Consider the following 17,290-nt stretch of genomic DNA (forward strand, 5'->3'; position numbering starts at 1 on the left):
AAGGGGGACTGTCAGAGAGGCGGATCCGCAGACCATATAAGGACGAGCAACATACAACAGCTGAAACTACTAGTCAGGTATAGTGAATGTTACAGTAACACCAGCCTGCATCACAACAGAATTGTCATTTCAGCCAGGGAACATTGAGAGCAGCAGCAATAATAAGTGCACTTATTATAAATAAAGTACTTTATCCATTTCTCCCAGAACTGAGATTATATTATATAAAAGTTTTACAACGAACTCATCTTTTGTAACACTGGGAGCAACTGCAGTCCATAGACGTGCTAGAGAGATTGGTCTGCAGCTGATTACTTCCCCGACCAGAACTAAAATTATTACAGTGATAGCTCAGGAGCAACTATACCCAACACTATTCTAAGGGACAGCATAATTGTACTCTAATTGGTTGGCAAAGGAATCAGTCACTTAGAACTAGCGGTGGAGGACAAACCTGCAGGGAAAGTGGATTACAAATAACCTTTGTAAATTCATACATAAATTTGTCATACTCCGTTTCATCCGTTCTGGACCGTCTAAGCTATCTATTAGCACAGTACCCACAGGAAGGAATTACAGAGCTGAGTGACACTCATTTGACCAGTTAACAGAAAATTCCTTACGGACGCACAGCCAAAGAGCCGTATATAACTATATTATTACAACGTTCATAAGACATTAGTCTAATCTGTTGTTTATAAGAAATATTGTGGTTAGTAAATGTCAAGAAAAGATGATACTTTTCCGACAAGTCTTAGAGTTGAATGCAGGAACTGATAAAGTATCGTTTATGTTCGGTTAAATTATATCCGTAGAGTATGAATAGTATAAATTACAGATTCACCGGGTATTATATGAGTTTGTTCGTATAGTCATAAGTGATCAATACGTGTTAACCTTTAAAATTTAGGAAACTAAATGCTGGAAAGAACGAGTCGACACGTCACGGAGCAGTTTAATAAAATTGTTTATTAACCCTATGGTAAAACATATACTTGAGATCTTAGATATAATTGTGTTGTAACTATTATATAAATTTATGTTTATGTGATCTGTACAAAGCTTTCTTCGTAACCCTTACTCCAATAAACAAAAATACGTATAACGTAACTTAAAAGTGACGTTAATTCTTTAGAAAAACAGTAGCCGCACCTCTCTGTGAGGATCCAAGAGTGGAGAGACTCTCCTAAAGCATCAAAAGATAAAGGTAATCGTAGCGACATTTACTGAAGTACGTACCGGAACATCACAATAGCACAACACAAGAGCAATCAAAAATACCGGTTGCTAGGCAGTGGAGCACACTCAGCAACCTGCAATACAGAAACCAGTGTTCCATGGCGCTGTGTGGGTTGGTGCCAAAAGTGTCTATAGTCAGAAACCAGCTGGGAAGAGATTTGCCAGTCTCTGTTGCCAAAAATATATATATTACAGTTCCAGCTGGCGCATAACTCAGACACACCATATTACCAATAATACATATTTTAATAAAATTTTTAAACAACAATATAATCACATAAAATATATCATGCACATATAGCTCTATATATCCACAGTTGATTATATATCTCCTTTTGTGCTTATACCTGAATAAACACCTAAGCACATATGATACTACCATCCATTAGTGTAGATTGATAGGTAAATGTTGGACAAAATCAGTGTTAATAGCGGAGACATTCAGTTATCACAGTCTAACTCAACACTAAATTGATAATACTTCTCCCAGTCGGTAAGTGTACAAATTGAACAGCGGAGACATTCTATGTCACAGTCTATCTCTACGCTGAATCAATAATGTTAGCAGTAAAATGACCTTATCCTGTTTATATATAATGGAATGGGAGGTTCGTCCAAAGCAAGGTAGTGGGGGCTGGATGCACCCCAGACACTAACCAGCACGTGGAGCATTGAGCTCTTACCAGCCGCAATGTGTCCCATCACGGCTCCCCAGAGTGTGGAGAGTTAAGTTTTTAGCAGCCGTAGTGTGTCCTGACGCGGCTCACCCCGATATCCCGAACAGCGCGGCACAGGTCTGTTCAAGCTCGTTGGTGTGGGGCGAGATGTTAGCATAATAGCGGGAAGGCTGGTTCTCCTCACTACACGGATGGTATTATAGATGCAGTGCACAACAAATATAGCGAATTCTGATGTGTAGGGAAAATCCTCTATATCTTCGACGCGTTTCCCTGCACTCGGGTAGGTTTTTAAAGCACTCGGGTAGGTTTTTCAAGGCTACCTTTGCCTCTTGAAAAACCTACCCAAGTGCAGGGAAATGCGTCGAAGATGTTCAAATGTTCTACTCCTCTATACTTAGTAAATAATGTATAAGTATTGCTGAACTCTGACAAGGCCTCATGGGAGATTGGAGTGTAAAATGATGGTTATTCATTGTGGAAATCGCTGATGTATTTAATTTCTTTAATAATAGGTTGACACAAGACTATCCTGGACATTACGGGGAAGAAGTGGACATGGTTCTGTATTCCTATGGTTATTACATCAGAGGAGCAACCACAACCTTCTCTGGGGTGGAACGGTTAGTTTATCTAATATATGGTTAATATAACTAATATAATAGAGCAATCTTAGTAGCATGCCTTGTTTGTGAATCACGTGTGTGTTTGTTAGGTAGAGACAATGTCACATTACTGCTACACCTGTAACCACTGAATTAAAAAGTAAAACTATTTGTTCTTAAAAATCTGGTTACCCGTATTGTCAGCATGGATTCCTTAGAAGGCTGGTAATCTTTAGAGGAAATCAAAAGAAAAATACATTATTGCAAGGTATGTGGATATCTCAAGGAGTTCTAAGCCAGATGAGAATAGTGCCTCCAGTAAAAACCCAGGAGAATAATTACAGGCATAACTGCTGAACTGTGGGCCTAATTCAGACCTGATCGCTCCTCTGCGAATTTATAGAGGTTTGAGATCGGATAGTCGCCGCCCCTTGCTAGTCTGTGTACGCCATGCGAAAAGCTTTGCACACGCCGGTCAGCTGCAAATCCATTTTGCAACTCACTCACCATGTAATGATTTTTCCAGTCTGTGCGTAGCCCAGGACCTACTCCTATAGTGCGAAAGAAGCAGGCTGATCGGGCCGCAGCTGACGTCACGCACCCGCCCTGAAACGCTTGGGAATGCATGAGTTTTTCCAGGCACTCCCATAAAATGGGCAGTTACCACCTCCAAACGCCTGCTTCCTGTCAATCAGCCTGCGTTCGCCTAGCAATCAAAAAATATTTTTTTGCAGTTTGGCCGCGCCTGAACATTATGATCCGTATGTATGCGCAATCATATGATAATTGGCCGCTATGCGATTTTGCACAACAGTGATCAGGTCTGAATTAGGCACTATGTTCCCTGATGAAGCCTATGATTGAGAAACTGGTGGTGTTGAGCAGTTATACTTGTTGCACTTGATGCAGATTTTTCTCTTGGTCTCTTGAAGCTCCTTGTAATACTTGCCTGGGAATAATGGGCCTGGTTTAGAGCTGCATGCATGCAATGCTGATGGTTATGCGATTCAGTATTTTTTGCTACTGTGAGTGTGCATGTGTGCAAATACCTAAATACTCCCCTGGTACATGCGTTACACAGAGGCGCTGATCAAGACGCACGGTCTCAGAAATGTATTGGAAAAGTGAGTGGTGTTTCTGGGCTGTGGGCGGTGACTGGGAGGTGGCTTAGTGCATGCACAGAGATTATCCATTTTATGGGTATGTTATGTTGCCTCAGGCATGTTGGGGAAAGTGGTTGTGTACACAGATGGTGTAGATGCAAGTTTCCATGGTGTGTCTGAAGACGCACTGATCGGTGTTCTAGCATCTACTGACACTGCCAGTATGTGTCTCAGTGCTTGCACATTCGGACGCACCGATGGACACCAGAGAAGGGCTTAGTAGCGGCATTTGAATAAAGTTGTAGGTGGGCGTCGCCTCCGCCCACCTCTGAATCAGCCGAAAGGGTGTTTCCATTAGATGTACTTATTCAATAGAAGTTAGTAACAGCAATTACATACAGAGCCGGCGCAAAACACTCAGCATAGGGATGCAAAGCAGGTAGGCGCCGGCCTGGAGAGGCGCTGTACCTGCTCTGCATCTCTGTTGAGCAGTAGCGCTGTACTCTGACTTACGAAGGAGCGGTGCCGCGCCGGTGGAAGCAAGGCAGCGGCAGCCGCAATCACACAGTGAGTGAGCGAGCTCTGTGTTGCTGCTGGGAGTAGGGGCAGTGTGTGGGCGGGGCGGAAGATCGGGAACCAATAACGTCAGGGCAGGGGTGGGAATGGGAAGGAAGCCGCTGCTGTACAGAGACGTACTTTCAGAGGCAGGCTGACCCGGGCAAGGCAATGCGGAGGGGGAGAATCGGAGGTTAGTGCCTGTACAGTACCTGCGCTGCCCAGTGAGTGCGGAAGACGTGGAAGGCACTCCAATGGGCAGCCCACCACAGACACTAAGCGGCGCAGCTATACCTGGTCAACAGGCAGCACTAAATCGGTAGGGGGGGGGGGAGTGGGGAGGGGGAGAGAGAGAGAGAGAACACTGAGGGGGGGGGGGGCTGACACTGGCTGGCAGAGAACACTGGGGTGGGGAGGTGACACTGAGGGTGGGAGGTGACACTGGGAGTGAACACTGAGGAGGGGAGGTGACACTGGCTGGCAGAGAACACTGGGGTGGGGAATATGGGAAGGCGCAAATTTATAGTTTGCAGGAGGGCGCCGAACACCCTAGCACCGGCCCTGATTACATATATGGAAAACGGCAGCACTTATTTATTTTTCTCTTACGTTCTAGGGGATACTGGGAATCCATTTAGTACCGTGGGGTATAGACGGATCCACTTGGAGCCATGGGCACTATAGAAGTTTGATAACGTGTGCTGGCTCCTCCCTCTATGCCCCTCCTACCAGACTCAGTTTAGAAAATGTGCCCGGAGAAGCCAGACATGCTTATGGAAGCTCCTGAAGAGTTTTCTGCATTTATTTTAAAAGTTTGTTATTTTCAGGCAGGACTGGATGGCACCAGACTGTCTGCTTTGTGTGACTTAGGATGGGGGGACGGCCCAACCCCACTAAGGGTTAATGGTCCCGTTCCCCGCTGACAGGACGCTAGCTCCTGAGGGAACTATTCGTAAGCCCCACCATGGCGAGCGTACATTCCCGCAGCACTCCGCCACCCCTAACAGAGCCAGAAGACAGAAGAGTGGTAAGTACTAAGCCGGCGTCCCGGTTAGCATTGCAGCTTAAAAGGGGGCTTACTCCATTTTATGCACTTTGACACATAATGCCAGTATAAAGGAGAGCGGGAAGAATGCACTCAATTGAAGGGGCGGGGGGGGGGGGCTTCACTATGAGCGGATCCAACAGCTCACAGGTGCCATTTTACTCTACTGCAGCTAACACAGACGCTGACTGCAGGGATGTGCAGCTCCTCCGGAGAGCCTTCAGATTACCTCAGCGGTACCAGGGGGTCATACCACGGGGGAGCTTTATACTTGTGTACTAAGTCCCTAATCTAGGTACTTGGTCTGCGACCTGGCTAAGCTTGGCTTTAGCGATAAGGGTGCCGTGTGCTGGTTTTATCCTCTCTCTGTGTCTCTCTGGCAGGGCTGTTTGTGGGTTAATTGTGCTTTAACCTTTTGCTGTGTGTGCTGTTACTACTACAGTATGTCAGGCAAAGAGTGTGTATCATGCAAGGCACTGTGTTCCTCTTCTTCAGTGGGTTCACTAGTGTGTACTCAGTGTAGTATCCCTTCTCAGGCTAGTGGGACAGAGCCAACATGGCTGGACTCCATTCGGGGGATGATTTCCACCATCTCTACTAAATTATCTCATAATGAGAAGGAGACAAAATACTTAAGACAGTCTATGACTGAGTTTATGCAAAAGGACTCAGTACTCAGACCAGTGTCTCAGTCCTCTACCATTTATCCGCAAAAACGTACTTTGGTCCATATCCTGCATTCTGACTCTGATAATGAAGGGTCAGAAATGGAGGAAGGTGAGGAGGACATAGAGGTAGGGCAGGGTACTCTGTCACAAGGTGTTGAGGCTCTCATAAACTCTATAAGGGAAGTCCTAAATATTCCTGATAAGGTGACAGAGGTGTGTGAGGAATCTTTCTTTAATGTGAAGAAAAAAACCTCAGCCACTTTTCCTGTGTGAAAGGAAATTAGGGCTTAATTCTGAGTTGATCGCAGCAGCAAATTTGTTAGCAGTTGGGCAAAACGATGTGTACTGCAGGGGGGACAGATATAACATGTGCAGAGAGAGTTAGATTTGGGTTTGGTGTATTCAAACTGAAATCTAAATTGCAGTTAAAAATAAAGCAGCCAGTATTTACCATGCACAGAAACAAAATAACCCACCCAAATCTAGCTCTCTCTGCAAATGTTATATCTGCCCCACCTGCACTGCACATGGGCCCTCATTCCGAGTTAATCAGAAAAGGAAAAAAGTGAACTCTGGCGCAATGGAATTGGTCAGCCCAATCACATCCCTATACCTGCCCACAACACAGGTAAAAGTACAATGAGAGAAAGAAAGGGGTGAGGGAATGTGATCAAGGGCGCCCAAAATTTAGGAGGAAAGTTTAGAAATGATGTAATAAAAACAATTTTAACATGAAATAAATGAAGAAATGGTGGATGCAACAATACTTGTAGATTCTTCTAGATGTTCTCAATCAGCTGTCCGTCTATGATTTGAATCCTCAGACAATCCTCAATTGATATGTGAAAACAAAAATGTAAAACAAAAACCAATGTGTAGTACAATTGTGGAAAAATGTCTTAATAAAGGTGTCCAGAAAATAAAACCCTGGTGAGTGGGGGGCTTGATAGTAGAAAGGATAGATTCTCGCCACCAATATTCTCAGGGTTCAAGACGTACCGAAACTCACATAATATATAGTAGGAATAAACATATAACGGTATCTTTGTATGATTTTAGGTACAGCGTACCTCACTCACATGTCCAGCAGGTGTTCTCCACATATAAAGGTATCTTTAGCGGTCTTTAATAATGGTCCAAAAGCGGTGAGTTTTTAAAAGAAAAGGTTTTTATTTGACATGAGTCAAAAAAGAGTAAAAAATACAGGTAATTAACATTTGACCTTATTCGTCGGGCAGAAGAATGGGGGTGTCGGGAGATAAGATAGAAAAAAATCTCCAAATACTAGAAGGTAGTCCGGAATCCCCTCTGTAAACAAAAACCCCCCAAAAAATACCTTAAGATGGTCAAAAAACCTGTTTAAAAGTGTAAATCCACGCTCAGCATGCACCAACGACGTTTCAACCGTGTCGGTCTTTTTCAAGGTGTGTGACACACCTTGAAAAAGACCGACACGGTTGAAACGTCGTTGGTGCATGCTGAGCGTGGATTTACACTTTTAAACAGGTTTTTTGACCATCTTAAGGTATTTTTTGGGGGGTTTTTGTTTACAGAGGGGATTCCGGACTACCTTCTAGTATTTGGAGATTTTTTTCTATCTTATCTCCCGACACCCCCATTCTTCTGCCCGACGAATAAGGTCAAATGTTAATTACCTGTATTTTTTACTCTTTTTTGACTCATGTCAAATAAAAACCTTTTCTTTTAAAAACTCACCGCTTTTGGACCATTATTAAAGACCGCTAAAGATACCTTTATATGTGGAGAACACCTGCTGGACATGTGAGTGAGGTACGCTGTACCTAAAATCATACAAAGATACCGTTAGATGTTTATTCCTACTATATATTATGTGAGTTTCGGTACGTCTTGAACCCTGAGAATATTGGTGGCGAGAATCTATCCTTTCTACTATCAAGCCCCCCACTCACCAGGGTTTTATTTTCTGGACACCTTTATTAAGACATTTTTCCACAATTGTACTACACATTGGTTTTTGTTTTACATTTTTGTTTTCACATATCAATTGAGGATTGTCTGAGGTTTCAAATCATAGACGGACAGCTGATTGAGAACATCTAGAAGAGTCTACAAGTATTGTTGCATCCACCATTTCTTCATTTATTTCATGTTAAAATTGTTTTTATTACATCATTTCTAAACTTTCCTCCTAAATTTTGGGCGCCCTTGATCACATTCCCTCACCCCTTTCTTTCCCTCATTCCGAGTTGTTCGCTCGCAAGCTGCTTTTAGCAGCATTGCACACGCTAAGCCGCCGCCTACTGGGAGTGAATCTTAGCTTAGCAGAATTGCGAATGAAAGATTCTCAAAATTGCGAATAGAAATTTCTTAGCAGTTTCTGAGTAGCTCGACACTTACTCTGCCACTGCGATCAGTTCAGTCAGTTTCGTTCCTGGTTTGACGTCACAAACACACCCAGCGTTCGCCCAGACACTCCCCCGTTTCTCCAGCCACTCCCGCGTTTTTCACAGAAACGGCAGCGTTTTTTCACACACACCCATAAAACGGCCAGTTTCCGCCCAGAAACACCCACTTCCTGTCAATCACACTCCGATCACCAGAACGAAGAAAAAAACCTTGTAATGCCGTGAGTAAAATACCAAACTTCTTAGCAAATTTACTTGACGCAGTGCGAACATTGCGCATGCGCAGTTAGCGGAAAATCGCACCGATGCGAAGAAAAATAATGAGCGAACAACTCGGAATGAGGGCCATGGTTTTGCCCAATTGCTAACAAATTTGCTGCTGCGAACAACTCAGAATTACCCCCTTAATACCCTGTTTGAAGAACCGTGGGTTAATATAAATAAGAAATTTCAAATTCCTAAGCAGTTATTATCATCTTTTCCTTTTCCTCCCGAGGATAGGAAAAAATGGGAAAAGCCACCGATAGTGGATGCGTCAGTCTCCAGGCTCTCACGTAAAATAGTATTACCTGTTCCTGGCGCAGCCTCCCTAAAGGATGCAGCTGATCGTAAGATTGAGATTACACTCAAATATTTGTATACAGCTGCTGGGGTGGCCCAGAGACCCACTATAGCATGCGGGTGGATTACGCGAGCCATTGCTAAATGGTCTGGTAATTTAATTGAGGGTTTAGACACCTTACCTCAAGAGGAAATTGTTTTACTCCTGCAACACATACAAGACTCTGCGAATTTTATGGTGGAAGCCATTAAGGAGATAGGTTTGCTTAGTGCACACACCTCAGATATGGCAGTGTCAACACGCAGGAGATTACGGCCACGTCAGTGGACTGCTGACGCGGATTCCTAAACAGGTGTGGAAGGCCTGCCTTTCCCAGGTGAGGCCTTATTTGGCGATGAACTTGACAAGTGGATTTCACGAGCTACTGCGGGTAAATTCACCTATCTGCCTTCTGCAGCTCCGCCATCTAGGAAAGCCTACTCAGGACCCAAATTACAGTCCTTTTGGACTGCAAAGTTTCGTGGCAAAGCCAGAGGTGCTAGAGGTAAACCACGGAAACCAGTGGCTGCTGGTTCACAGGAACAGAGCTCCGGCTCTGCCTCTTTAAAGCCTTCCGCATGACGGTGGACCGCAATGCTTGGGAGACAGGCAGGTGGGAGCTCGGCTAAAATTCTTCAGTCACACCTGGACAAGATCTTGCCAGGATCCCTGGGTAATAGACCATATATCCCAGGGATACAGGCTGGAGTTCCAGGATCTCCCACCTCACAGATTCTTCAAACCAGGCTTACCAGTTTCACAAGAGGCAAGAATAACCTTACAAAACGCGGCGACGCCATTCAAAAACTGTTACAGACCCAGGTCATTGTTCCAGTTCCACCTCATCTACAAAACAAGGGTTACTATTTCAGCTTGTTTGTAGTACCGAAACCGGTTTGGTAATACCGATTCTGAACCTCAAGTCATTGAACCCATACTTACAAGTGTTCAAGTTCAGGATGGAGTCTCTGAGAGCGGTGATCTCAGGTCTGGAAGAAGGGGAATTCCTAGTGTTTCTGGATATCAAGGATGCGTACCTTCACATTCCGATCTGGCCGCCCCATCAGGCTTATCTACGGTTTGCACTACAGGACTGTCACTACCAGTTCCAGGCCCTGTCATTTGGTCTCTCCATGGCACCGCAGGTGTTCACCAAAGTGATGGCAGAGATGATGTTACTACTCTGCAAACAAGAAGGGAACGTAATTCCTGGATGATCTTCTGAAAAAGGCTGTGTTCAGGGAGCAGTTGTTGGAGAACATTGGTCTCACAACCAGATTACTCCTGGATCATGGGTGGATTCTGAATCGACCAAAATCCCACCTAGAACCAACACAGAAGCTTCATTTCCTGCGAATGATACTGGACACAGAGTCTCAGATAGTGTTCCTTCCCTTGTAAAAGGCAATGGTAATCCAGTCAATGGTTTGGGCCGTCTTGAAGCCGACCCGAATCTCAGTACTTCTGTGCATCCGCCTTCTGGGGAAAATGGTGGCTTCTTACAAAGCAATTCAGAACGGAAGGACTCAAGGAGAATGCCATATCTACAAGCTATGCCCTCGTTTTCATCACACTTCCTCACCCACTCCCATTATTCCAGTCTCCTCACCGACTCCCCAGCCCATGCCAACCTTTGTCTCCTCAGTCCTCACCCAATCCTTTCAGCAGTCACATCCAGGCTTTGGCCTCCAAGTGACAGTCTCTATTCCCCCTCCTGGCGCCACTTCCCTCACACAGCACTGCTCAGCTCCTGACTGCTTTTCTGAAGACAGGGAGAGACAGTGGGTGATATTTGGAAAGGCAGTGGGTGAAGCCAGGGTGATGCTAGGGAGAGGCAGAGGGTGACAGAGTGAAGGTGACAAGAGAGGCAGTAAGTGGCAGGGAGAGAGTGACGGAGAGAGGCATTGGGTGACACCAGGGAGAGGGTGACAGGCAGTGGGTGAGAGGGAGAGGGTGACAGGTAGTGACTGAGAGGCAATAAGTGATGCCAGGTAGAGGGTTAGAGGTAGTGGGTAATGGAGACAGGCAGGGGTGACACCAGGAAGAGGGTGATAGGCAGTGGGTGCCTAGATATTAATGCAAGCAGCAAATTTTAGTTTTTAATGTATTTGTTAAAAAAGAAATCAAGACAAGGCAATTGTAGGAGCATGTGTGTTTGCAATTAAAAAAAAAAGTCAGACATCTCCAGGACAAATTTTCCAACTTACTGTACAAATAGTAAAAAAAAAGTTTGGTACCATATGTACTACATAACTACATGTGACAAACCAGGTGTTCCTGGCTGGAAGAATTTATATTTGCATGGTCCAAATGAGATTCCACTGTGACAAATGCAGGCTAAGAGGTACTATGGCTGGCCAACCCCCCCCAAAAGAAAAAAAAATACCTTCACGCTCCGTCTGGAGCCCAGGAGACAGTATCAGTTGCGGGGTCTCTTTACATGGCTGGAGATCCTGAGTGTACGGGCGACTGGACACTGTGCCACTCTCGAGCCGAATTGCTGCATTATAATAAAACATCTTCTAAACGACAGGGAGGGTACGTGCCTTGGTGCCCCCCCCCCCCCCCCCCCGAATCCCCCACTGATAGCAAGGATTATATATATACAATTGATCCATAAAAATAGCTAAGAAGAGCAAATTCTCCTATACAAGTACCAATTAGTAGACTCAAAAAGATTCAGTAAAGTTGTCGGTGGGAGTCATCCCAAGTTTCTATATAAGGACCCCACAGCAGCACTAATTAATGCATTTTACGATTAAGTTTTTTTTTTTTTTTGCCCCAGAGATAAAAATCAAAAAATATATAATTATTGTCATGTGTTTCTTTACAAAGCATTGACACATTATACAGCACGGTACACTGAGGTAAGGACGGTGTTTGTAAAATAGATTCATATATTATACTTTTTTTGTTTTACTTTCAGTCTAAATACATGAGTGGGCTGATATTGGCCGCTCCCACAATGTACCACCCTACAGTAACATATCACTAAAGCAGAGTCATGTAAACAAGCATGTCTTATTTTCCTTCTTACATTTTTATTTATTTTTTCATTTTTCAAGGGATCGTCAGTGGAAGTATATCGTTTGCAGAATGACCGACTTTAACTGTGAATTTGAAAACTTCTAGAATAAACCTGACAGAATGCTCCGTCAACATTGGATATTCAAAAGGCTTTATTATATTTTAATTTCTGTTCTTCTTTGTCTAATTGTTTTAATATCAAATATAGTTTCTGTACTCTATGCATAACAGAGAAATTGTGCATGGCGGCATCATGATGGGCACCTTTCATGGGCGTAACTAGCACATCTGACGCCCTAGGTCACCACCAACCCCCTTTCCATCCTCTAAAGCACCACTGTATTGTCACGTGCACCTGCCCGACACAGTGAGAAGGACATACCTCACAATGGCGCTCACCATTCAGATTGTCAGGCTTAAATCATGTGCTTTATGGCTACATTTATACATGCAAATATAAGTCATTGTTCAAGGATACAATAGAAACATTCAAGATTATTATAGCAGGAAAAAAAGTTAACTGTGAAAACCACTATAATATTTATCAGTTAAGAGTATTATTAATGATCTGTTACACGTATTCATGCTGTACTTAGTATGGTATACATATGTACAAGAAACTGAGCAGCTTTTACTAACTCCGCTATGTATAATACAACAATATAAAGAGCAATAACGTTCTTTAACCAGTGGCAGCCAATTCTATCTCAGCTTGGCCGCTCTAGTGTAGCCAATGTCTGATTACATGAGCCACTGTAAAATGGAAGCCCTACATTGGAGTTGGGTATGGGATACTGGGAGTCAGGATGCCGGCGGTCAGAATACCGACACTGGCATCCCGACTGCTTGAAATTCCGACAGGGGTGCAGGAGGCAGGTACCGCTAATTCTAATCCTCCCTTCCCACAGCCTGACCCTAATCCCCCCCCTCTCCGCCGAACCCTAACCTGCCCTCTCTGCAGCATATCCCTAACCCTCCCTTTCCACAGCCGAACCCTAATCCCCCCTCGCAGCCGAACCCTAACCTGCCCTCTCCGCAGCCTATCCCTAACCCTCCCTTTCCACAGCCTAACCCTAATCCCCCCCCTCTCCGCCGAACCCTAACCTGCCCGTTCTGCAGCATATCCCTAACCCTCCCTTTCCACAGCCTAACCCTAATCCCCCCTCGCAGCCGAACCCTAACCTGCCCTCTCTGCAGCATATCCCTAACCCTCCCTTTCCACAGCCTAACACTAATCCCCCCCCTCGCAGCCGAACCCTAACCTGCCCTCTCTGCAGCATATCCCTAACCCTCCCTTTCCACAGCCTAACACTAATCCCCCCCCTCGCAGCCGAACCCTAACCTGCCCTCTCCGCAGCCTATCCCTAACCCTCCCTTTCCACAGCCTAGACCTAAACCTCCCCCCGCAGCCTAACCCTACACTCTCCCCGGCATACTTACGTTCAGAATGCCGGCGTCGGCATTCTGTCAGGTGTCGCGATTCCGGCGCCAGCATTCTGACTGCCGGGATCCTGAACGCCGGTAACCCAACTACATCCCCTACATTGCAGTACATATTTTCACGGGATCAGTACAAGATCCCGGCGGATGGGATCCCGGCGGTCGGAATACCGACACCGGGATCCCGACCAGCACAATCCCGACAGGGGGGCGAGCGCAATGCAGCCCCTTGCGGGCTCGCTGCGCTCGCTACGCAGCAGGCACGGTGCATCGCTACACTCGGCACCCACAGAGGGAGAATATGTCAGGATTGTGCCGGTCGGGATCCCGGTGTCGGTATTCCGACCGCCGGGATCGCGTCTGCCGGGATCTTGACCGCATCCCATTTTCACCTCATCTGAACCTCTTAAATGTAAGAATATATTATTTTTTTACTAAGATGTATACACACAGAACTGTCAGTAGTTTGCAGGACAGCACAAAGCTCTATCTGTGTTATGATACTACAAGTAGCAGTCAGTATTAAAGTATATTATATATGTAACAATTCACAAACGTGCACTTTTGTTTCAGGTAAGATACAATATATACCCTTACTTGTCATACCATTTTCTCTTGTGATGAACTGTTTTCCTTTAATAAACAATTACTAAGTGTATGTATTAGATTAATGACTTAATGCATGGTATAATGTTTGTTGGTAAGCATTTGTGTATATAGGTTACTTCATTTAACACGTATAGATAAAAATAAATTGCTGAGACAATTTTTAGAGTGACCGTACTATATAAATGTGACTATTCCAAAGTAATCAAAAAGGTGAATATCACTCACTGAAGTGTTCCCCTTTGTGTCACGTTACAGCTAATTAATACGTGTGCCCTTAGTGTAGCGGAAAATCAGAGACGCTCAAGAGAAACTTGTCCTCATTTACACATTCTATTATTATTATTACATTTTATTTATAAGGTGCCACAAGTGTTTCGCAGCGCCGTACAAGGGACAGTACAGGGAGACAAAACTTAGCATTACAGTAACTAAATAACAAAAATAGAGTACAGGTAACAAAGAGCAGCACAAATCTCAAAACATAATGCAGCTTAGATGTAAGTAGCGAGTCAGTGATCAGCGTACTATTACTGTAGGAGCTGGTGGCCACAGATAGAGATGAGCCTTTACCAGCAGGAGAAAAAGCGGGTAAAGATTGTCGCTGAGTAGGAGAGAGCTGCGAGTGAAATGTGTCGAGAAGATGGCTTTGACAACAAGAGGAAAGAGGGCCCTGCTCTGCAGAGGAAATTAAACATTTAAATAGAACATACTGTATGAACGTTTGGGTCTGCAGACAGTTTGGCTAAACATACAGTACCAGTCAAAAGTTTGGACACACCTTCTCATTCAATGGTTTTTATTTATTTTCATTATTTTCTACATTGTAGTCCAAACTTTTGACTGGTACTGCATGTGAGGCCAGACTGGCCAAATCCCACACATGAACCAAGGGGCACAGCAGCTAATGACCAAGCATGCAGTAAGGTCACAGGTGAACAAGACTTGTAAAATTTCCATCTAACTGGATTGTGGTTGACTTGGACAATTGTTTAAGATTCATTATTGGGCAATAATAGACCACTCTGAACAATACAAACGGACTAACCCAGCTGCCACATGCAGTGTCAGCTGGACACACACAGGCAGATTAACATGGAATGATGTTAGACCATTGCTCTGTGTGCGTCTAGCATTATTATGCTTTCACTTAACAGAACAGGCAACTTTTAGAGGCTACCTATTGGCCAAGAAGAATTAGCCCATTTAATTAATGCTTGGAAAGCTCAGAACGTCATTTTTTTTACCCTTATTTATATAGCAACAACATATTTTGCCAATCAGATGTTTCATTTAAAACATATTTAGACATTTATGACCACTCGTGCACAGTACACCTGGATAGGGCACACAGCATTTTGAAAAGAAAAATCTGGACACAAGTTGCTTAACGTTTCCTCAGTCCATAAAATCCACCAATGTTTCTATGTCCCTAAGGGTAGGTACACACCTGGCAGATATCTGGACGAATAGGAAGACATATCAGGCAGTGCCTATGCCCGATTGCGCGCGCCTACAGGTTGCATGCAATTTCTTCTGGCTGGCCATGTGGCATAACCAATTGAAACATATCGCATGCGACCAAGTACAGTGTAATGAAGGATGGAACGAGTGATCATTCCGGGCATGGTTTTGCCTTGTAAGTGATTGCCCCATTAAAAAAAAAAAACATCAGAGTTCAGCCGGCATCCCGCAAGGCTGCCAAACTTGGGTGTCATTCCATCCAGCCCCATATGTTGGTCAGCATATTCGCCAGCTACACATCGTTCTGACGCCTAATTTATCTGAATCCTGAGAAAACAAGCAAATGTTCTCGGAAAGAGGGACATATGGAATCTAAGCTTTCTATAAGGAGAAGTCTCTGCCTCCATACTGTACTGTGAATTAAGTATAGACAAAGCTAAAAATACGTAAGGCATGTTCTCTATATATTATCTATCACCATACTGATCTTAAATGCAGTTTGTTTCCTTTTTCTATGTCAAGGCTTGTGTATATAGGTAATATACTGTCCATAAACATCCATTGTAACTATTTTTGTGTTCACACGTGATGAATGGTGAATAGGCAAATAGAGTATGTGCTTTTCCAAGCACTTAAAAAAAAAAATAAGAATTTACTTACCGATAATTCTATTTCTCGTAGTCCGTAGTGGATGCTGGGGACTCCGTAAGGACCATGGGGAATAGCGGCTCCGCAGGAGTCTGGGCACAAAAGTAAAGCTTTAGAACTACCTGGTGTGCACTGGCTCCTCCCCCTATGACCCTCCTCCAAGCCTCAGTTAGGATACTGTGCCCGGACGAGCGTACACAATAAGGAAGGATTTTGAATCCCGGGTAAGACTCATACCAGCCACACCAATCACACCGTACAACTCGTGATCTAAACCCAGTTAACAGCATGATAACAGAGGAGCCTCTAGAAAAGATGGCACACTACAGCAATAACCCGATTTTTTTTTTTTTGGTAACAATAACTATGTACCAGTATTGCAGACAATCCGCACTTGGGATGGGCGCCCAGCATCCACTACGGACTACGAGAAATAGAATTATCGGTAAGTAAATTCTTATTTTCTCTAACGTCCTAAGTGGATGCTGGGGACTCCGTAAGGACCATGGGGATTATACCAAAGCTCCCAAACGGGCGGGAGAGTGCGGATGACTCTGCAGCACCAAATGAGAGAACTCCAGGTCCTCCTCAGCCAGGGTATCAATTTTGTAGAATTTTACAAACGTATTTGCTCCTGACCAAGTAGCTGCTCGGCAAAGTTGTAAAGCCGAGACCCCTCGGGCAGCCGCCCAAGATGAGCCCATCTTCCTTGTGGAGTGGGCATTTACAGATTTTTGGCTGTGGCAGGCCTGCCACAGAATGTGCAAGCTGAATTGTACTACAAATCCAACGAGCAATAGTCTGCTTAGAAGCAGGAGCACCCAGCTTGTTGGGTGCATACAGGATAAACAGCGAGTCAGATTTCCTGACTCCAGCCGTCCTGGAAACATATATTTTCAGAGCACTGACAACGTCTAGCAACTTGGAGGCCTCCAAGTCCCTAGTAGCCGCAGGCACCACCAATAGGTTGGTTCAGGTGAAACGCTGAAACCACCTTGGGGAGAAACTGAGGACGAGTCCTCAATTCCGCCCTGTCCGAATGGAAAATCAGATAAGGGCTTTTTCAGGATAAAGCTGCCAATTCTGACACGCGCCTGGCCCAGGCCAGGGCCAACAGCATGACCACTTTCCATGTGAGATATTTTAACTCCACAGATTTAAGTGGTTCAAACCAATGTGACTTTTGGAACCCAAAACTACATTGAGATCCCAAAGTGCCACTGGA

General features: G+C 44.5%; 1 protein-coding gene across 1 annotated transcript in view; it reads left to right on the plus strand.

The window, feature by feature from the left end:
- Positions 1-14,005, plus strand: part of DPT (dermatopontin) — an 86,738-nt gene extending 72,733 nt beyond the window's left edge. The window contains exons 3-4 of the mRNA XM_063955660.1: positions 2,432-2,539; positions 11,946-14,005. Of these exons, the coding sequence (XP_063811730.1) occupies positions 2,432-2,539; positions 11,946-12,012 (175 nt within the window). The 3' untranslated portion in view covers positions 12,013-14,005. The remainder of the gene's footprint in view (positions 1-2,431; positions 2,540-11,945) is intronic.
- The last annotated feature ends 3,285 nt before the right edge of the window (positions 14,006-17,290 follow it).

The sequence above is a fragment of the Pseudophryne corroboree genome, chromosome 2 (assembly GCF_028390025.1).
Source record: "Pseudophryne corroboree isolate aPseCor3 chromosome 2, aPseCor3.hap2, whole genome shotgun sequence".
Classification (NCBI taxonomy): domain Eukaryota; kingdom Metazoa; phylum Chordata; class Amphibia; order Anura; family Myobatrachidae; genus Pseudophryne; species Pseudophryne corroboree.